This window comes from Neophocaena asiaeorientalis, unplaced genomic scaffold (assembly GCF_003031525.2).
Source record: "Neophocaena asiaeorientalis asiaeorientalis breed wild unplaced genomic scaffold, Neophocaena_asiaeorientalis_V1.1 scaffold470, whole genome shotgun sequence".
NCBI classification, from domain to species: domain Eukaryota; kingdom Metazoa; phylum Chordata; class Mammalia; order Artiodactyla; family Phocoenidae; genus Neophocaena; species Neophocaena asiaeorientalis.
In genome coordinates this window covers 1,026,377-1,049,384 of record NW_020173714.1, presented here as the reverse complement: position 1 = coordinate 1,049,384, position 23,008 = coordinate 1,026,377, and the positions used below count along the sequence as shown (strand labels likewise).

General features: G+C 36.0%; 1 protein-coding gene across 1 annotated transcript in view; it reads right to left on the bottom strand.

The window, feature by feature from the left end:
- Nucleotides 1-4,355: 4,355 nt before the first annotated feature.
- The window catches only part of CDH8 (cadherin 8), a 358,896-nt gene continuing 340,243 nt past the window's right edge, over nt 4,356-23,008 (bottom strand). Inside the window, exons 11-12 of the mRNA XM_024750646.1 lie at nt 6,276-6,527; nt 4,356-4,849 (exon numbers count right to left, since the gene is read on the bottom strand). Coding sequence (XP_024606414.1) covers nt 4,356-4,849; nt 6,276-6,527 — 746 coding nt within the window. The remainder of the gene's footprint in view (nt 4,850-6,275; nt 6,528-23,008) is intronic.

Sequence of the window (23,008 nt, the reverse complement as noted above, 5' to 3'; positions counted from 1 at the left end):
CTTCCAACAGTGCCAGTGATGGGATTTTTTGAAATCTTATTACTGGTTGCACTGCCCTGATCTCAGATGGAACTTTCAATCAAAAAGGCAATCAGAAGGTTATACATTCGTGAGATTCCCTGCAAAGCCAGTGATCACATAATACAACTTGTTGGAAAGGCCTGCTTGCCTCCTGTCTTATGTGGCTATAAAGAGTAATTGGCTACTTAGCTCTCAGCACCTGCTTTTCCTTCTCCAGAATTCAGCATAGCCCAGAACTCTGTTGGGTCTCAGTGTGGAATCTCGCTGCTCCTAGGAGATTTCCAAGTCTCATGCAGAGACTTGTCTTACGTTAAGCATCTGATTAAGCAAAAAACTCTCCCAAAGACACACTTGGCTCTTTCTCATCTCAGCATTCTTGTTTCACTGGTGATGCCAGTGAATCTAAGTTTTATTTTATATACATACAAACACTTACCCACACATTTCTCCAAAACACTTTTACTGTAAAGTCCATATTTTAGAAATCACAATTCTGCGTGGCAAGGCTAAACTTGAATTTAATTTCTAGCATATTTTAATCATCCTATTATAAACTATTTTTAATCTTATTACTGTACTCATAAAAGATTATTATAAAGAATGGCTTCAGTACTCCTTAGTATACATATGTGGATGTTTAAAAGACAATTTTGTAATTTGATTTGTTCAAATAGTGAGCAGGGGTGAGGCTGAATTGATCCCATGTGGTGTCCAGTCACCCAGGGATGCATTAGTTCCCCAGGCAGGGACCTTGAATTGTGAAGTAGGCAGAGGGAGATAATTTTGTCTCACTTGGTTCCAACTCACTGGTTCTTCTCCATTAGGCAGAGAACCCTTGGGCAGGGATAAGTTTCAAGAATGAAAAAAGACTGATGCTTGGGACACAATAAAGACCTACAGACACATTAAAATGCCTATGGACTGAATGAGCATTTCTTTTGCCAAATAACCACACATGTAATATGTAAGACATATGTCAGTATTGCTGCGACAGAAAACAATGCACAGAGACAAAAATAGTCACTTTAATAAAGTTAAAGAATGCATTATTTAAAGAGTTGTGTATGGCCTACTCAAATCCTAAAAGTTTAGGAACCCCATCAACCTCTTTTGGTTCAGAAAATTTTAGCAACTCTATTGCCAAAGTAAAAAGTACTTGAAGTCAAGGTAGGGGTATGTGTGTGAGAGTGTGTGTGTATATTCCTCAGATCTTTATTAAATTCAGGGTACTCTAAAAGTATAGTTCATCCCTGTATGAACATGGTGTCATTTACTTGATTCCATATTTAAAAAAACCTTAAATGGGCTATTAGTCAGCAAGATGGTGACAAAGAAAATCAACAAGAAAACCACACTTTCATTCTCTCTTTCTGGGCAAAGTAAATTTTGAGATAAGATTGGACAACTGGTATACCAGATATTATCTCCTGCCCTTGAAAATCACCATATGAAGATTATTTTATTGATTGCCAAGATTGGAAGATATGGATTTCATACTCCTGAAAACTAGTGTAATTTTTGTTAGACGTGTTTATATGTCTCTAACCTATGCCATTTCACTGAAAGGTACCCTAGAAATGAGTCTGGTATGCAAGAGATAAGTGAAGTAATAATCTCGCCTTGGTTTAGAATGTGAGATAGTCAGAATATTAGTATTGGTTACTACTAAAACTACCATTAATAATCTGCATTCACCAAGTATTTGCTTTAGTCACTGTGCCAAGTCCTGGTGTATTTTAAAGTCAATTTGGGCCATCATTTTGACTTCATTGAAAAGTGTTCAATAGCCATGATGATAAGCACTAAAGACGAACTATTCTCAGGCAAGAGAAACTCAGTAAGGTGTCAGTTAGGTCACTGAGCACTGGGTAGTTGTAAATTCTAAGTATAATCGTCAAACTTCATAAAAATCACAGTGGAGTCAGCCTCCAGAAGTTGGTGCCTTTGGTTTTCTAGCCAAAGCCATACTTTTCTCAGGCAGCCCCAAGCCAATGACTGAGATGGCAGGGCAACTGGAGTCTATTTTTTTTCTTTTTTAATATTTATTTATTTTTGGCTGCATCAGGTCTTAGTTTCGGCCTGCGGGATCTTTCATTGAGGCCCACGGGCTCTTTAGTTGGATCTTTCATTGAGGCCCACGGGCTTAGTTGCCCCGCGGCATGTGGGATCTTAGTTCCCTGACCTGGGATCAGACCCATGCCCCCTGCATTGGAAGGTGGACTCTCAATCACTGGACCACCAGGGAAGTACCTGGAGTCTGTTTTTTCCCAATGAGGGACTCCTTTAACAGGATTCCATTAAAATCCCTGATTTGCCTTGCAAAGATTTGTCAGGTCTGCTTTGCAGTCTAAGGCTCTCTTGTCAAATCCTGCTTCCTAATCTCTCTACTTTTACAAGTTTTAAAATCTGCATTCCTGTATGAAAACTTTCCCTGCTCAATCCTGTTTCCTTTCTCTTTTATCTTTTACTCCTAACTCTGATTTAGCGTTTGCTTCCAAGAGGACCCAACTGGCACAGCTGGACTAGCCTGTACATACACTGTGTTTCTTTAATGTCCCTGTTGGTATCTTGCTGTGTGATCATTGCCAAACCATTTCTCATTTCTGGTTCTTTATAATGAAGACTCTTACAAATAAAAGTGATCCTTATAATTTAGTTGAACGTTCTAGAATTCTAATTAGAGTTGATGACTCTGTTAATCGATCTTCATCTGATGGGAAAAAAAAAGTGATGACAACAAAGGTATTTATAAAAATATATTTCACAAAGTAGGAAACAATACAGGAGTTTCTCTGAATACAATACATGGAGTAAATAAACAATATTGCATTAAAGCAAAGTAGAAAATTAAAATGATCTGCATGTAGTACTTGAGTTTTATCATACATTTTCTACTCCTAAATGGCAGGTTTGCATTAAAAATTGAATATGCTCACATCTTCTAGTGCTGTTCTCTTTTGGAGTCTAAGACATTCTGTGCATCACCATGAAGATCAGGGAGAGAAGTGCTAAAAACAGAAGCAGTAAAATTATGTACAAATCAGTTCCTGCTCTAAAACTGTGGAGGCAACTTGAAGCATGTTTATTGGGCAGGGCATTATGTAGGCATCTAAAAGTCTAGAGTTTAAATATTCACATGAATCAGTATACTTTCAGATGTTTGTGCTTGTAGTAAAAACACCAAATACTAGGATTATGAACAAAATAGAAAACAGTCCAAAAGTTTCTCTGGGAAAATGCTGTTCCTGCCATCACCAGTCACAATAACACTTTCTACTCTAAAGAGACTATTAGCTCCCTTTTGATAATATTGCCTGCCATACTCATCTCATCAAAATGTACATGTATTAAACATTCATTGTATATATATTTATATAAAACAATCTAAAGTATTATTAATGGATATAATTTAGGTTTTTTTTTTCATATAGTCCCTTAATCTATAGATTACCAACCTTAATAAATAAAAGCATTAATGGACATCAATAAAATATTTATTTCGAGGATTAAACAAATAAATTCACGCGCTAGCAATAAAATCATCTGTCTCTTATGTAGTCCACTGTGTGACACAGTTTATCTTTGTGTCCTTGTGGGAGAAGATGAACCGGGGGGAATGAGTAATCCTGCTTCCAGAGAACAAGCCTGTTTGAATGGGATTTCTCTCCTCCCACTATTGAGTTGGCAGTCCCCACCCTGGAATGGATTACAAACGTGAATATTTTAAGGCTCGACACAATATTTAAAGATGCTATTCAGTCTCTGATGAATGGGGCCAACAGTTATGTACAAGGTGTGGTCACCGTACCATATAATCTAGGAGGCCTCCCAAAGCTCCAAAAAGTCAGAGTGTACAGCAGACCAAGTATTGCTTTATCATTTGTGGAGGGATCCTTATTGGTGAAGGGGAAAAAACCATTTTCATTTATAAAAATCCTTGCAGAAGACACATATCAGTAGCAAATCTCTTGCAGGTCCATTTTTCTAAGAAAGCACCTTTTTAAGTTTGATTTTTTCCTCTTTTTAAACCATTTCTCTAAGGACGAGCCAGGATCCCAATCTTTGTGGTGGTCAGGTAAATATCAAATATCCAAAGACTTCTAGACACTCCACATACTTTAATTCACACTCCACAAGATTTATAACCTCCTAACATATACTTTTTTATTTTTATTATTACTTTTTTGGTTCAACATTAAAATGTAGTTGAGTTTATAGATGATTGGTGCTAAACTTGCCTCTAAAACAAATTGCCACATTGGTTGTATCTAAGGGGAGTGACCCTAGAATATTACAGAATGCTCAGTTCCCACTGATTTATTCATAATCCACTGTCAAGTTTCTTTGTCACTTTCACCGACAGAGTAGAGTTCACCCAGTCTCTTAAAGCGGGGACCCCAGTCACTGAGGTAGTCAAAATTCTGATCCGAGTCTGAGGTGGTGGACTCCAGGGAGCTGAGGGAGCCGGCCACGGACCCTCGGCCTTCATAGCCATAAATCTGAATGGAGTCATACGGTGGAGCTGTGGGGTCGTTATCTGCCTCGTGTAGCCGCACATTTATAAATTCATCCACATCCACACCGCTCGGAACTGGAGCAAGCCCTTGCCTTGGCATAAATTGCAAATCTGGTTTAATATCTTTACGGGGTAAAAATCCATTAATTCCATCTGGGTTTTGTAAAGTTGCAATGTCAAAAGCCTCCGTGTCTTCTTCCCCTCCTCCTTCGTCATCGTAGCGAATGATGTTTTCTCGCACATCTTCATCATCTTTGATAATTAAAGGCTCGTTTTTATGTCGCCGCAGAGTTACAAACAGCACCACGATGACTACAGGAAAAACACAAAATAGCGATTAGCCAGACTCAGGTATAATTTCACAAGCAACGCATCATGTATGTTAAGAGAGAGGGGCGCTATTTAAAAACTTACTGAGCACGTACCTTTCATGCATTCACTTGGGAATTAAGTGAAATACCTTTCTGAATTATGAGCACTGAATTTTGAGTGAATACTATTCCAGGTTGCTTCTGTTTATTAAATGGTGATGAAGAAGCTGGGTTAAAAGCACAAGTTTGTATCTATTTATGGTGAAAGCTACATTTAATACCGTTAGGAGCTCTAGAGTGAACGGCCCAAAAAGGGAAACAGCACCGATAGCATAACTAACTTGCTGTGTGTCTTGGGCCGTTTATTCAATACTTTTTGGCTCCATGACCCTCTTCTATAAAGAAAAAGGAGCTGAATAGATCATATTCAGTACATTTTGTATTTTTTAAAAATCAGTCCTTCAAGACTCTTTCCAATAAAATAATGTCCATTCACAGATGAAATGATATATTAAGGTGAATGTCAACTTTGCATGGGCAACTTCTTCTCTTGTATGAAAGCTAGCACTCCACTATCTGGTAAGGTAGGACTACGGGTCGGGGAAGGGAGAGGAACACATAAAAAACTAGCCAGATCAGCCACACCAAACTTGGGCTAATGACATTAAAAAAATGTGGCAGGAAACGATGATCAACTCAGGGTACTTGGGTGAACAGAACAGATGTAACCAGGAAGGTAAAAACTGACATAACCTTCATCTAAGGGCAGGATAAGATATAACTTTCCTTTTGTGTGTCTTCCTACTGTCTAATCTCATTTTTATAATTGGATTTTTTAGTAGAAAAGTTAGAAAAGCTTTTTCTTATTTTGCAATCTTCATCTAAATTTGATTGTAATATCAAGAAAAATATCTGAGAAACAATGCAATTTTGAAGAAAATGTATTTTTTGTTTGCTTGGGTTTTTTTGGTTTGTTTTTATCTTGCCAAATTTTGTGATTGGATGGACTCAGTAACCCAATCTATACATTGTTTAGATAAAAGAGTATTTTGGACATATGTGTGCCCCCATTGAAGTAAACTGGCGTGTATCAGAAGATCTGGAGGCCTTCTAATGTAATAGTTGCTGTTGTAACCACATAAAGGTCCATCCCCACTTCCACCACCATTATGCTTAGTCTTTTCACCAGTGATGGGATTAAAAAAGGCACTGAATAGTTCTCTCCAATTGAATATTTACTATTACAATTCTTTTTTTTTCCCTTCTCTTAGTGACCTCAAAGCTTGGAGAAGTATATACAAAGGATTTTTTCTTCCAAAGAATGCTAATTAGGGTTTTCTAGGCTGGGTTAGGGTTTTCTGTCCTTCTTTACAGTCATTTATGAACCAGAAAAATGGTGACCATTCGGCTATGAAGAAAATACATACCTAGCAGCAAAATGATGCATGCTAATATGGCAATTAAGGCGCCCATACTGAGTCCAATCGGAAGTACATAAGCTTCAACATTACAAGACTGGACAACACCATCACTGCTGCAGCCACAGACCCGGATGGTCAGGGTACTGGTGCTGCTCAGAGGAGGATTCCCGCTATCACTGATTATGATTGGTAAAAGATAGACTTCTTGCTTCTGGCGGTTGAATCCATTATGCTTTGCCAAAATGCTGAGGGAATTATCTGGAAAAAGTGAAAATTACAATAGTTTGCATCATTTCAAAATGGCTGCCCAAACAACACTTGTTTTTCTAGTTCATAAATCCTCTGCAAGCCTCAAGACAATCCCAACTCCACTGAACCACTCCAGCTCTCTCCCTCTCCCCTTTCCCACTTTCCCAGTTGGCATGGACCAAAACATCCACACCCTAACAGGTTCAGTGAGCTTGGTCTAGGATAAACTAATGGAGTTTTACCACCACCTTGTAAATGCAAAAGAAATCTTTTACAAAAATGATCTTCAAGTGTCCTTTCAGAAGACACAAATTACCCCAAGTCCCCATAAATAAGTTTAATGTTCTCTCGTTTGTCCTGATAATGCAAACGTGACAGAATTTCATCACATTTGAAAGTCATGTTTGAGAAGCTTTGTGTTAAAAGTAGACTATATGACAGTATGGCATACAAAACAATGCATTTGACTCTCACAGATACCTAAAAACACTTACTCATGCTCTAGAGCCATTTACACTAACACATAACAAAAGTCCCATTTACTGCCAATTGGAGGAGATATGCCACATATTTAAAAATTCTGCAGAGAAGACCTCTAGTGGTTACACAAGTAAGAATTAAGTGATGAAAAGTCATAGGAGCAGGTGGTCCATTTTTAATGTATTAATTAATCATATGGAAATGTATATTGGTTATCTGGAGCAACACTTAAGGACATTTAAGCAATACTTAATGGCATACTTCAGCTCGATGTAGAACTGGCCAGTGAGAAGTGATTGGTCCCGTGGTAGCGCTATTGTTCTCAAAATTTCACCCCCAAAACGAACTCTTTATTGTCACTCATCCCTATCTCATGAACTATAGCTATATATGTATGCATATATGTATATATATATAAATTATTAATCTATTTTCTCATTTTGATTAATGAAAGACATAGGTCTATTCAACATGGGAACACTGATGATTTCACACTGATATTCCAGCCAAAAGCAAATAAACATAACTTTGGTTAATGTGTGCAGTTCAATTGGGCAAAATGATTATCTCAGTTGGGATTTTTTCAAATATTGACAAGTTTGCAGACCCCAGAACTCTTGTCCACCTCGTTGTTGCATATTAAGGCAGGCATTCCAAACCATTGCTGTCCAGTTCCTGGTCATCAGTGTCCTACTGGTTTCCAGAATACACAAATACATGAATAGATATTCCACTCAAGTGCTTTTAAGTAAATGTGTTAAATCTTCTGAACCATATAGTACTATACCAGAATTCAAAAAAAAGTGACATTCCCTAAAATAAATGTATAAATTATATTTGTTTTTGCTTTAAGATATATGTGGACCTACAATGCCTTGCTAGTAAGCAGTTAAAGAGAAAAGAAAAAGAAAAAACTCTGAGTTAACTTTTTTTTTCTAAATTATTGCTGGTTGTGCCTCATTATTTAGTAATTTGAAGAGTGAAAAGAAGTCTCTAGTGGAAGTACGCAGTGGTATTCCAAATGATCTAGTCACCTTTATTTCCATGACATAGAAGGAAATTGCACTCAGCTAAAAGCAGGAGAACACCATCTCGAAAAAATACAGAATATATAGCTGTGTTACATTTCCAGAAAGTGTGTGACAAGACTGAATACAGTTAAAATTAGTACAAGCAACACTTGTGGGTGATTTCGTATACCATAGTTCAAAACAGAAGATGGGAATTGTTCTTCAAGATGCAATTAATAAAATTAGAACGAGGCTTTTGTCTTTCTGTGGTCAACATTATTTATATGAGAAACTATCTTTGCGTATTCGCTCTTTAAAACGAACTATAATGATAATTTAGAAACTGCAGCAGGAGTATTACTCATTGCAGAACAAAACCATCTCCTTTATTACTTAGAAAAGCATTGATGGGTCTAAGACCAAACTCGTACTCATTTTTTTACTACTCCTGGTATCTGTACGTGTTACTCCCTTTCTATATAAAGAAAATTATTGACTGAGTAAAGGGAGTCTGTGAGTCATTTTTGCTAAAATTTACCTGCTACTTCCAGGCAAAGTCAATTCCCTACTTGCCTATTAATTTTTTACCATATTTTTGATTGGAACTTGCATTTATTGATTATTTAGTTATTTCATTAGGCCAAATTGAATTGTCATTATTTTAACACTCAAAAAAACATTGAATATTAGCAGTTTCACACACTTCCAATTCATGTATTTGAAATACATGTTTCTCTCAATCTACATGTTGCAAATATCTTTAACAAAGTTCTTGTTTGTTTCTTTAAAACATATGCCTTTTCATTTTATTAAAATTTTAATCTCAATGTAGTCAATTTTATCCATCTCTTTAATGATTAGTCATTTAGCCTTATTTTTTTAATTATTAATTATATAAAAATTAGTTCTAATAATCTTACCTTTCACATTTAAACAATTGTATGGAATTGTTTTTTTCTGTACTGATTATTGATTTTTCCAAGGTTAATTATAGAGTAACTTATCCCTTACCCACTGATCTTCAATTCTCAGTCTCTCACAAATCAAATTTTTTTGCATCTTCATCCTTTTAGGCTCTCTATCATGTTCCAATGCTCTGTTTTTCTAATCCTGCATCAATACCATGCTTTTTATGTATGAAAACTTTGTAATAAATCTCGATGTTTGTTAGGGTATTTTCCCCTGTCGTGTTCTTCTTTAGGAATATTTCAGCTATACTTGTTCATTTGCTAATCTCTGACAAATATAGAAGAGATTATCAAGTTCCGTGAAAATTCCTATAAGAGTTTTAGTAGAAATTATATTAAGATGTAAATAAATTTAGAGAACTGACAGCTTTATTATGTTTAGTCTTCTATACCAATATCGTGGTTTCTTTATTTTCTTTAATATATGTTAAAACGTTTTTATTTTAGCTACAAGAGATTTTCACATATTTTTTACACTTATTATTAGTACTGCATGTACTTTGTTTCTTTAGTAAATATTACCTTTCTAAAATTATATTTTCATCTCATTGTTCATCTGATTGTTTTATGCATTGATTTTAATTCTAGTAAACTTCTAAACCTTTTTTTTACTTATAAAAATATATCTCAACACAGAGATATGTGTGAGGAGCATGATAATATGAGGAACTCCACGGAATTGCTCCCCAGTGGAACTGGGGAGAATTATAAAATAACATTTAAAAAAATTAGTGTCCCTGGAAACGGTCCTGGAGACAAGCAGCAAATGCAGAAATGTTTATTCAAGAAAATCTATTAGAGTCTGGTAGGAATGATGAGAATGTAGTTTGTCAACCAGAACCTAGTTCCTTCATCCCTTCTCTCAGCTCTGCAAGATGGAAACTCCACTCCAAACTGGTTCAGCCAAGAACACAGGGCTCCCCCCACCCCACCCCAGCTAGCAGTTGGAGGGCAAGGTGTTGCCAGTTCTCACCCTGCTCCTAGCTACCTATTGATCAACTAAATTCTGAATCGGTATGGCCAAGAAGAGGGGCTCCTTTCTTCTTCACAGCCTATACTTGTGCAACAGAGGCTCTACCTTGGCAAGGCTTCACAGGGAATACAGGGCCGCAATTGTGCTTGCCCTGGACTGTAAAGCAGTGGTTTCACACTGGGAGAGCCAAGCCCAAAAGACTTGAGGCTACTGTTCCCTTGCATCAAGTGCCCAGCTCCTAAAGTAGAGGCGTCACTCGGAGAAACCCAGCATAGTGTCCAATTCAGCTCCAAAGCCAGTGGCTCAAAGTTTTGCCTCAGTGGAGAAGCAAAGAACCCAGGAAAGAGAGGCAGAGGAGCCTGCCAGGTTCAGAACAAATCTGAAACACTTGCCAAGGGAAATACCCTTTTGAAGGAGCCCAAATTGGGTTGGATTAGTCTGTAGAACAATTTAGGGCCCCAAATTAAAAACAATACAGAAATCATCTGGCAATCAGTGGAGTTTAGCAACTTGGGTGTAGTCAGGGAAAGAGACAGTAAACCCTGCCCAAACCACTGCCATTCGAGGGTGACTGTGGGCATACCCAAGGCTGGGATCCCCTGAAGTGAAACATTAGAGGCTTAACACTGCAGAGGGGAAGTAGACTTTACTAAAGTAATCTAGCTGATCATTAAACAAACAAACAAGGAAATTACAGTAACAGGCCTTCAGTGAAAAGTCAATATCATATATTATAGCAATATATTATATTGCTATAATATATTCTCTAAAAATGTCCAATCTTCAACAAAAGATTACAGGATATACAAAGAAACAAGAAGGCATGACCCATAAACTAGAGCAAAACAAAACAAAACAAAAAAGCAGGCAAAAGAAACTGTCCATGAGAGCAAACAGGTATCAGATTAACCAAAGACTTCTAAGGAGCCATTGTAAACATGTTCAATGAACTACAGTAAACCTTTAAAGAAGGAAATGAAGGAGTGATAACAATGTCCTATCATAGAGAATATCAAAAAAAAGAACATAATGGAAGATGTGGAGTTGAAAAGTACAATAACTAAAATGATAAATTACCAACTGTAAATTTGAATTGGCAAAAGAAAGCATTAGTGAACTTGGAGATAGATCAATAGAAAATATGCAAGCTGAAGAAGAATATAGAGAAAAAAGAAAGAAGAAAAATGAAGAGAACCTCAGAAAAATGTGGGACATCATTAAGTGCACAAATATACCTGAAATGAAAATACTAGGAGACAAAGAAAAGAAAAGAAAAAATATGGCTGAAAACTTCAAAAAATTTTGGAAACATTAGTCTCCACATTCAGAAAGCTCAACAACCATCAGGAACGTAAACACAAAGAGACAGAAAAAAAAAATGCTGAAAGCAAGAGAAAATTGACTCATCACTTCCAAGGGAACCCCAATAAGATTAACAACTAAATCTTTATAGAAATAATGGTCACCAGAAGGAAGAGGGCTAGCACATTCAGAATGCTCAAAGCAAACACTTTCAACCAAGGATCACATATTCAGCAAAGCTATCTTTAAAAAAAATGAAATAGAGACATTCCCAGATTACAAAAAAACTGAGGGCATTTGTCACCAGCAGACATGTCTTAAAAGAAACAGGAAAGGAAGTTCTTCAGACTGAAAAGCAAATATCCCCAGATGGTAATTCAACTCCACATTAAAAACAAAGAGCATCAGGAAAAGTAATTATGTAGTTATCAAAGACAGTATAAATGCATAGTTTTTCTCTTTTCTTAACTTTTAAAAAGCAATTGTATAACACAATGCATATGTAATATATTATTGAGGATATAATAACTAGAAATTCAAAAGTAATGGTTCGGTATTCCAGTATTCTCCTTTCAGTAATGGATAAGAAAATTAGTCAGAAATAAATAGGGCAATAGAAGATTTGAACAACAGTATAAACCAAGTATACCTAACATATTTATACAACACTCTACCCAAATAGCAGAATAAATATTCTTCTCAAGTACACATGGAACATTCTGCAATGTATACTATAGGCTAGGCATAAACGAAATAATACAAAGTATTAATAATACAAAGTGCATTCTCTGACAGTAATAGAATGAAATTAGATATCAATAATGTAAAAAATTTGGGGAAACTCATAAATATGTGGAAATTAATGCATTCCTCAATAACCAATGATTCAATGAAGAAATCAAAAGGGAATTTTGAAAATGTGAGACAATGTAAGTGAAAATGCAGTCAATCATAAAGTAATGGATGCAGCTATAGCAGTGCTTAGAGAGATACTTATAACTTTAAATGCCTATATTAATTTGTTTTTTCATCTTAACTATACTAACAAGAACCCCACATACAATTTTGAATATAAGAAGTTATGGTAGACACCTGTACCTTGTTCTTGATATTAAAAAAGAGAAAATAGCTTTTGACTTTGAACATTAAGATGATTGATGGTGTTTATTTGAAGACACTTTTTGTAAAAGTGCACTCTCATTTCTTTTTAATTTTTTCTTTGGTTTTATTTGTTTTACAATGATGCAAAGGGAAAAGGCAGTCATATCAAGGATAGTAACTTAGCTGTTCACTACCTCTAAACTTGGCTTCAGTTGTATTATTGTGTTACTTAAAAATCTTCTTTCCAGTCCTTCATATGTGCATGCATTTCCATTTTATATCATCTTGTTTTCTCTACAACCTAACCTGTTCTGTCCTTATGGCTTCTTCCCTTACTTATTATATTTAGTGCATTTATTTATTTTTCTTTTTGAGCATACCCAATATAAGAGGATACTTGATAATGATTTACTAGAGAAAACACAGACATTTTCTAAAACTGAAAAATATATGAAACAAAAAGAGGAAATGACCATTGATTTTTTTTAAAAAAATTAAATCTTTTGAATTTGAGTATATAATGACAGAATTTGACAAAAGATAGAAAGATATTGTGCCAAGATCTATTTAAGAAGAGAATGGACCAAAAGCATTTGGCATTCTCTAGGGTGGATGAATATCCAGGTCAACAGACTAATGTCCATGGATATGCTACCCATATAGTGCAGTTGAGTTGCACTGAGATAGGAACATATCATAACCTTATCACCTACTTCTCTGATATTCTCAGTAGGTGAAATATTTAAATATTTGTATTCCCTATTATTTTTCTCAGTTACGGGTCTTCCTGTTTTCTCATCCTCCTGGAATGTTTTGCTTATGAGCCTTACAACAAGGAGGATGAATGACTCTATTTTAAAAACCTTGCTTCATACTCCACACCCATTTGTTTCTGTTTATGACCAACTGTTGAAGGAAAGATCATGAAGGGGAGTTAAAGTGGACAAATAGCACCAGGCATACTTCAAATGACGATATTCCTAAAGTAGTGGTTTGTTGCATTCCTTACTCCTTGTCTGAGTAATACAAGGTATATATCAAATAAATAGTAAAGAAAGGACCAGTTAAATAGTAGGTGCATGGGCTTGCTTGCTTTCAGATAGCACATTACAGTTATGCCATTATGCATGAAATTTCTTTCAGATTCTGACAACAGATTAATTTTGAATAAAAATAGTTACTTGTATTCTTAGTTTTGTCATTTTGTTATTCCAGAGCATTTGTTGTAATTTTACTGGAAAGTGCTAGAGGCTGTTAACAAAGGCAGTCATTTTAAAATTAAGTGCTTAGAATTCTTATGCAACAGTTTTGACATTATAGATAATATTAAGACAAATAGATAATATTCAATAAAATGTGTGCATTATCTCACTAAACTCTAAGCCCCTTGAGGGAGACTAGCCTTAGTCACAGCTCTAGTCTCAGTCTCCAGCACAGGACTTGGCGCAGAACAACATTAGTTGTTGACAATTAGTTGTTGACATTAGTTGTTGACTAATGACAACACTAGTCACATCGTTTAACCTACTTTTATTTGGTCTTGCCACTCTTCTTTCTCTCTTTGTTCCAGCCCTCCTGGTCTTTTCTGAGTTAAGGATTTACTGTCCTCAGGGCTTTCATATTTGCTCTTTTTTCTGTCTCATAATCTCTCTATCCCTCCTCAGCCCTAATTTGAATTATTAAAATTTATGCATTGTTTATGTCTGTGCTTAAATATCACTCCTTTGGGGAAATTTTCTTTTACTAGCTGTCCCCAATCTCCTCAGATAAATTAGTTATGTAATCTTCTAAAAGCTTTTTATTTTCATCAGAACACTTACCACAAAGAAATGATATCGTAATGGGGATATCATAGACCCTGGGGATACAGAAATAAACTAGGGAACTTCCAAATAACAAATAACCAATTTATGATGCATAATGAATACTCAGCAAATATTTGCTGAATAAATGAAGAAGTAATCATTAGCCATATTTTGTGGGACTCATATTTATTTCCGTTCATGTTATTTTGTCACGGGGGGTTATATGTAGTTCAGAATAAGTCAGTGAGAAAAATCAATTTCAGGCTGTTGGAAAGCATATATAGCCAGGGTCTTATATGGAATTTTAAAAGAAATATTGATGGTTTCCAAGTCTTTCCCTGGACATGCCTCATATCATGTAACATGAGCAATAAATTGAGGTTGCTTATATTTACGTAGAGAAGGCTCAGAGGGGAAGAAAAATTGCTCTAACATATCTTAAATACCATCATTTAAAGAGGTGCACATCAGAATTCTACTGAGGAGTCTAGGAGAAATTTCCTCTTTGATTCTTTTTTTTTTTTGGTATGCGGGCCTCTCACTGTTGTGGCCTCTCCCATTGCGGAGCACACAGGCTCCAGACACGCAGGCTCAGCGGCCATAGCTCACGGGCCCAGCTGCTCCACGGCATGTGGGATCTTCCCAGACCGGGGCACGAACCCGTGTCCCCTGCATTGGCAGGCAGACTCTCAACCACTGCGCCACCAGTGAAGCCCTCCTCTTTGATTCTTGATATTCAGCCTTTGAATCATTTGGAATTGGAAATCAAAGGGTATTTTCTCATAGAACATTAATATCCTTATAAGAAAAGTTTCCTTTAGCAAATAAGTCAATAAGTGTTTATTATAGACTGAAAGTTTGTGTAGCCCAATAATTCATATGTTGAAACCCTAACCCCCCCCCCACACACACACCCAGTGTGGCTATATTTGGTGATGGAGCTTCTAAGGAAGTAATTAAGGTTAAGGAAGTTTGTAAGGGTGGGGCCCTGATACTGTAGAATTGGTGTCTATAGAATATAGAGACACCAGAGAGCTCTCTCATTCTCCACCTGTGGGCAAACAAAGACGAGGTCTTATGGAGCACACAGAGAGATGGAGACGGTGGCCACCTATAAGCAGCCAAAAGAGGGTTCAGGATGAAACACATCTTGCCTACCCCTTGATCTTGGATTTCCTCACCTCTGGGACTGTAAGAAATAAAATTGTGTTGTTGAAGCCACCAGTCTGAAATATTTTGTTATAGCAGCCTCAGCACACTAGATAGTGCTATGGTCACTTATTAATTCTATATGCATACTCCATGAAAAACTAAAACGTCTATCTGAAGAGACAGGCGGTGCCTACCTGGATAATTCTTCAACTCTCTTTGTGTAATTTTCCCCACAGTCCTAAGTTCCTTCCTTCCTTCCTTCTTTCCTTCCTTCCTTCCTTCCTTCCTTCCTTCTTTCTATTTATTTTCTTTGGCCATTATTATTGCTGTTATTATTTAAATATCCCCTGTTCTTTCCCCATTGTCTATTTTTTATTCCAGATAAAAGAAAGCAGGCAAATCTAAATTCTCTGTTTGTTTCAGTGTAGTTCATCTGTTGTTGTTGTCCTGATGCAGAAAGTTTACTTTGGTCTAGGTCCCATTTATTTGAAATCATGGAGTTATGGCTTTGTTTATCCTGTTACATGCAAGCAAAAGCAACAAGGAGCCAGAGTTAATCAAGGCACTTGCCAGACAAATGTTTATGACAAAGGAATAGATGAAAAGAAGATCAGTAGATATTATGCCTTTTTGAGAAATGTCTCCTGTCATTTGACTTGCAAATTTAATTCAAATTTTCTTGGTCAAATCAAATGGAATGAAAATGGCAAGAAGGCCAAAACCAAGGGAAAATGACACTCTGTTCAGTAGGTATGGACAAGAGATTTAATTAAGTTCTTATCATTGTGTTGTCTGTTACTTCTAAAAACCTAGCAAGGCAATAAAGATACAAATCCATGGATTTCAGCATACTAGATAATATGCATATATAGTATCTGATATCTAGGAACATGAAGCAAAGATCATAACATCTACACTTCATTCATGTATTTTTACTCTAAACACTAAGTCTTGTTGGAAACAATCAGGCTATAATGAATTAATAAAAATTAAGACTCTGTGAAGTCAGTCTCCTCCAGTACCATTATAATTTCCTACATAATTCATTGAAAGTATACCAACATACTAAGTCTGCAACATGCAACTGGATATTCTGAGTCACCTAATTAGACCATTTGTCATTCTTTTCCCTTTTTTTTCCTCATTAGATAGTGCACCATGCCACCTGATGTCAGTAATCTCAATATTTATATGAATGTTGACTCATTACCAAATCTCCTAATATTTAATAATAAAGTATGTATATCTAGCCATAAATGTTGACCAAGCTTTACTTTGGCTTTAGAAAAACTGTCACTGTGAATTCTTTTAGAAGTTCCTAGACTAATACCAAAGTTAATGTTCAGTCAACATTTTACAGTTACATATAGAATAAATTAGTGCCTTTTTAACAGAAAAAAACATATTCCACTATAACCATGTAGTACTACAATTCTATAAATATATGAAAGATTGACATTTTGCAGAGGAAATGTACAGAGAGTGGGCTATGCTTTTCACTTGACAAAAGTTAGGACTCATTAAAGTAATCTATGAAATTTAAGCATCTTCTAAAATTCTTTAAGAATCTACATATACTGTTCTTAAATGGCTAATATAAGAGGAAATTTTTCTTAGATCTTATGAAGATGGTGTTCAATGTAGTGGTCTGAATGGTGACCTCCAAAGAGACATGTATATGTCCTTTTCCTTGGAACCTATGAATGTTACCTTACTTGGAAAAGGGTCTTTGCAGGTGTAATCAAATTAAAAATCTTGAGATGAAGAGTTCATCTGGGATTACCTGGTGGGTCCTAAATCCAGTAACATGTATCTTTAAAAGGAAGTCCAATAACATGTGTCCTTGTAAGAGTAAGTCAGAGAGAGATTTAACACAGAGAAGAAGGAGAGAGAATGTGACCACAAAGGCAGACATTGACATGATGTGGCCCCAGCCATGGAATGCCTACAGCTAAAAGCAGCTGCAGGAGACGAAGAATGAATTATCCTCTATGGTTTCTAAGAGGGAGTGTGGTCCTGCCAGTACCTTGATGTCAGACTTCTGGCCTCCAGACTGTGAGAATACATTTCCGTTGTTTTAAGCTTCCCTATCTGTGGTAATTTGTTATGGCAGCCCTAGGAAATTAATACAGTCAATAAATCTGATTAAATATTATTTACAGAAGCAAGGTAGGCATTCTTATGGCCATTTTACCTATGAGAAACAGGTTTTTATGACTGATAAAAGGTTTCTCAGCTGACAGTTAAGAATTACTAGCAAGTCCAATGTATTTCTACACTTTCTCTGTCATCTTAGCAAAAGTCACCTCAGGAAGCAAGGAGAAATGGGCTCTAAGAAGGTTATATTAAAGCTCAAGGATAGAATAAAAAAGGGAAAGTGTGTGGAGGAGGTTTTTCCACACCATGACACCTTTATCAGAGTCAAGGTAAAAATTAAGTTGTCAAGGCCACTGGTAGGCAGAAATATAGTATTGTAGAGGCATCAAAAGGTATTCAGTACAACACTCTATCAATCTAAATCCCGTTTTCTTGAGACTCAATATAACATAGTATAGCATAGCATAGCATAGCATAGCATAACCTTGAATTAATTATCAAGAAATAAGCATTTTCGGTGCCAGAGAGGAATGCAAGTATCTCAAAGTCCAAGTTCCATGCTAGACATAATCACTCTGCCCAAAGTCTTCTGAGTTTGATTATTTTTCTCCTGCACTTAATTTGCATGCTTGATCTTACTCAAAATGTTCCACGCATGTTCTGTATATCCCTTGGAACTCAGAGGAAAGGCAGATTTGTCTCACTCCAGGCACCAGGGAATGAGAGATGAAGATTAATATTACCTTTATTTTATCTGAGAAATGCCTGCATTAACTAACTCACAAAAGTGAAAACTATACCAAGACCCAATTTCTATTTTGTTTGAATGGAAATTTTAAAGTTTTTATAAATACCAACAGATCTGGAAAATAACATTTCTTATCTACTTGGATTTACGCAGAACTGAAAAATGCATTAACATTTTTTAAGTGTACAGCTACTTAGGGGAAAAAAATACAAAAACAAAACAAAGAACTACCAAGGTCTTTAGTGGAGTTGTAAACATTTCAGAAATTAACCTAATAGTGGTTAAAAATCCAGACATTGGAAAGCTAGCATTGTCAGGAGAATGACTTTTCTACCACATCTCTATTGATTGAAGAGATATCTCTAAATATTTAAGAAACTGGGAGTCAGAGATTAATTCATTTGCACTGGAGCTGATACGGTTTTGCCCATTAACACACTTGTTATATAGGGTAGTTGGACCAGGAAGTGAGACGATTTTAAAACAGCAGTTAAAGTGAAGCATACATTGTGTATAAGATATGGAAATCATTATATATAGTGAATAGAGAGCTGAGGATATAAAAGAAAGAAAGTACCTAAAGTAGTTTGTATTCTAAATAACCTGCTTTGATTTGAAGGAGGTTAAGTATCCCTGGAAATCATCACTTTGGTAGACATCATCATCTTCCTGAAGATTTTTTAATTTGCACATATGAAACTAAGACCTAAGTGTCTTTAAATCTTAGTTTCATATGTGCAAATGGTTTCTTAGTTTCCTAAGAAACTAAGTGAAAGCCACCAAAAATTGTACAAATTCATTTTCCTTTGCCATCACCCATGCCTCCATCTTAATGTCTTTCAAATCCACGCTGACATGTTCAGTTAATTCTCTCAGTTATTCAGTTCCTCCTGTCTCCAAGACATCGCTGTCAGAGGAAAGTCTTCTTTGGCACATATTTACCCAGCATGCTGCTATACAGTCAGGTGTGATGGTTTTCTGCCTCACCAACTGAAAGATCCTTGGATGCAGAGATTTTGTCTTCTTTAGTGAATGCATCCTATTGACTATCGTATGTGTCACCGTATAGCAATCTTCATGGCAAGATTTTAATTAATCCTTGTTGAATGAACAAATGGATGACTTTTTAAAATGATTACTGATCTCAAGGAACTTCTGACTCAGAAGGGGAGAGAAAAATAACACATAACTAGCCAAAATGTGAGTCAGCTGATAGTCATTCTCTAATTGTGAGCCCTGTCCTTTGGTCTCTGCTCCTATACCTCGTGGTCCACTATGCCATTTGTACCTTGATTTAAATTTCTATTATCATAGATGCAAATGAGGGATGCTTTAAGGAAAGAGTGGCATGTGGGCTGGGTTTAGAGGAAAGGGCTGGTTTGTTAAGCTGGGGAAGTGCAAAGAACGGCATCCCTTCTTGTCCCTATAATTCTCATTTTTCTGTTCTATAACATTCTGTCCTCATCATTTTTTTCTAACCTCTTTAAGATCTGTTTGAATCTGATTCACTTACCTGATTTCAAATACCAGACAATATTTTTCTAAAATCTTAGCCCTGTGTCCCCTCCAGTTACCTACTGGGTACATCCACCCGGATGGTCAGTGCCACAAATTCAGCCTTTCAATAGTGGAACTAATAATATGTAATGCCTATTCTTCTCCATTTCTAAAAATCTCTTTCTTGATCCAATTTCTCGTATCATCTTTCTGGCTACATGATTTTATACATCTTTCCCCTTGTATCCAATAAGCTCACATCTTCGTTTTCAATGTAGGGAAGTTCTGTCATCCTTCAGTAATCAGCTGAAATTTTACTCTTTCCTTTATGAAGGAGGCAATAGGAACAAACAGACTCCTAAGGATTTTGGAGTATCTAACTCAGAGACGTAATGGAGATTTGATTATAAAATGAGTATAAAGCAAGTATGGTTTTAGTTAGTTTGTTGAATAAATACATAATAGTCATCAGTGAATATAAGTCAACATGTAACAAGAGACTCAAAACGCAAAGCAGTACCTTGAGAAGTCCAAAATGTATCCAATGCTACAGAAATAGAATGCAGTGAGAGGATCTTACATCACTAATGATACATACATTATTACATTCATTTTAAAAATAAAGTGCCTATCATATACTAGGCTCTGATATATTTGGTCCATCTTGACACTCTAATTGTCAAGCCTGTTTAACGGTCACCTGTGTCTGAGCAGATATTCACACAAACAGAAGCCAGGTGAAAAATCCAGATACAAATATCTGAGCATATTAAAAATGCATATTCTTGGATTTTATTCTAAATTAACTGAATAAGAATTTCTGGGGCTAGGCCCTGGACATCTGCATTTCAAATAAATTTTGTTTGCATAAAAATCTTCTGGAATACCTGAGAGCCATTCTACTCTATTCTATTTCCTCCCTTAGGTGTTAGCAGTGGTTAATGGCTTGGCCCAAGCCCTCAGAGGCTCCACTGGGGAAGCTATTGTGCTCTGGATTTTGTAATCCAGCAGGGGTAGCAGCTAATAGCAATTTTCCTGCATAATTCCTTCTTTTCTGGTTTAGTGGTAAAATACCTGCTAAAAAAGAAGGGAAATGATGCAACAAAATGTGGCATCCTACAGCGAGCTGCAGTCCAGTGTTTGTCCTTGAATCATTTTAAAGTTTAATATGTTATATTAAAACAGCTGGCTAAACATATATCTTTGGGCGGAAGTCTTAATATACAGTGAAGGCAAGAAGAAGGCAGTTATGTAGATAAAATTATCATTCAAGCAGTGGTCACATTATCATTCCAGGTTACGGGGAATGGCACGTGCTTTTGAATCTTAAAATCCACATTCTTTACAGTCTTGGAAATAGTACTGTTTTGATCATTCAAAAATGACTTTACATTAAAGGTCAAACTGATTTGCTTTTCCTCAAATTCACCCACATATTAACAGGTTAAAATACAGATGGAGAGAGCAGAAATAAAGTGATCGAAGAAAAAAGATACCTGTGTAGGTCACCCTTATGATTGAAATAGAAATCACATCAAGCTCATTCAAACTCTTTATTGAAGATGTAATCTGATAAAACTTCCTATTGTTATACACTGTAGAGAAATCTGAATACATTTTGAAGTCATGCATGATTTCATTTTAATACTTTCTTTTAAAATAAAAGGAATTTTTTGATGAGTCTTTTAAAATATTCTCAAGATGGTATTTGATGTTCCAAGCTTACCAGCCCCCATTGACAATGAAAGTGTGGTATCTTCTAGCAGTGGGCAGTGATATAAAGATCCCTACCATCAGATTCTCCGCATTTTGGAATTATAAGAGGTATGCTTAACAAATAAAGAGAAGTTTAATGGAATTTGTTCCCTTTTCAACTTTCTAATTCCTGAAAAGTTTATATTAGGTGTAATTTCTTTAGGCTGTGTATTCAGAATGCTTCAGAATGGCATATTAGATCATGTTCGGGCTTTGGAATCATTCCTAATTGTGTTTGCACCCTAATTTCATTACTTACCTAGTTGCATTTTAAAATAATTTCCCCAAGGTCAGAGCAGGTACTCTTATTGTGCCCAAATTACTAATTAAGGAAATGAGGGTCAGGAGGTCTTTGAGGGGTAAATGTGTTTTTTTAATCTAAAGTATATTTTCAGGGTCTGAAGTGTGCAGTGTTTAATGAAACTTAAAACAAGTCATTATTATTAATATATGTAAGATTATCAGTTACTTTAGCATTGAACTAAAGCAAAGCATTGCAATCTTTTAAGAATATTTGGATTTCATACTTTCCAATGAATTTCTACTTGAAAGCCTCAAAGATGACTACAAACTAAATTATAAAATAAAATATAAGGTAAAAAAATAAAATACATGTTAAAGAGTGAGACTCCACTTAAATTAAAAGAGTGTTTATTGTAGGTCAATTATATGTCAATAAAAGATGATTTTTAAAATCACATAACATTTAATTTAAAACATCTGCCTTCCCCAGGCTTGGTTTTGCTTCAGGCTTGGAAGACAGCCCTCCAAAAGTAGGATATAAATTGTCTTCTGTCTCTATCCTTCTGCTTCCGCTTTCAGTCAGGTATCTGCTATACGTAATCCTGGCTTCCTTGTGAACTGTCCCAGGGAACACACGAATCGAAGAAAAGGGTATAATCTTGCATGGCTAATATAGCTATAATTTGTCGCTGATGCCTAAGAAAGAGATATAAAGTGCTAGTATTTTTTTTTTAACATCTTTATTGGAATATAATTGCTTTACAACGTTGTGTTAGTTTCTGCTATACAACAAAGTGAATCAGCTACATGTATACATATATCCCCATATCCCCTCCCTCTTGCGTCTCTCTCCCACCTTCCCTATCCCACCCCTCTAGGTGGTCACAAGTACCAAGCTGATTTCCCTGTGCTATCCAGCTGCTACCCACTAGCCGTCTATTTTACATTTGGTAGTGTATATATGTCCAGGACGCTCTCTCACTTTGTCCCAGCTTCCCCTTCCCCCTCCCCGTGTCCTCAAATCCATTCTCTATGTCTGCGTCTTTATTCCTGTCCTGCCTATTCATTGATTAGCTCAAGTAGTTTTCTGGTAGCCTCTTTAGTATTCTCTATGTATAGTATCATGTCATCTGCAAACAGTGACAGTTTTACTTCTTTTACAATTGGGATTCTTTTATTTCTTTTTCTTCTCTGATGGCCGTGGGTAAAACTTCTAAAACTATGTTGAATAATAGTGTTGAGAGTGTGCAACCCTGTCTTATTCCTGATCTTAGTGGAAATGCTTTCAGATTTTCACCTTTGAGAATGATGTTAGCTGTGGGTTTGTTATATATGGCCTTTATTATGTTGAGGTAGGTT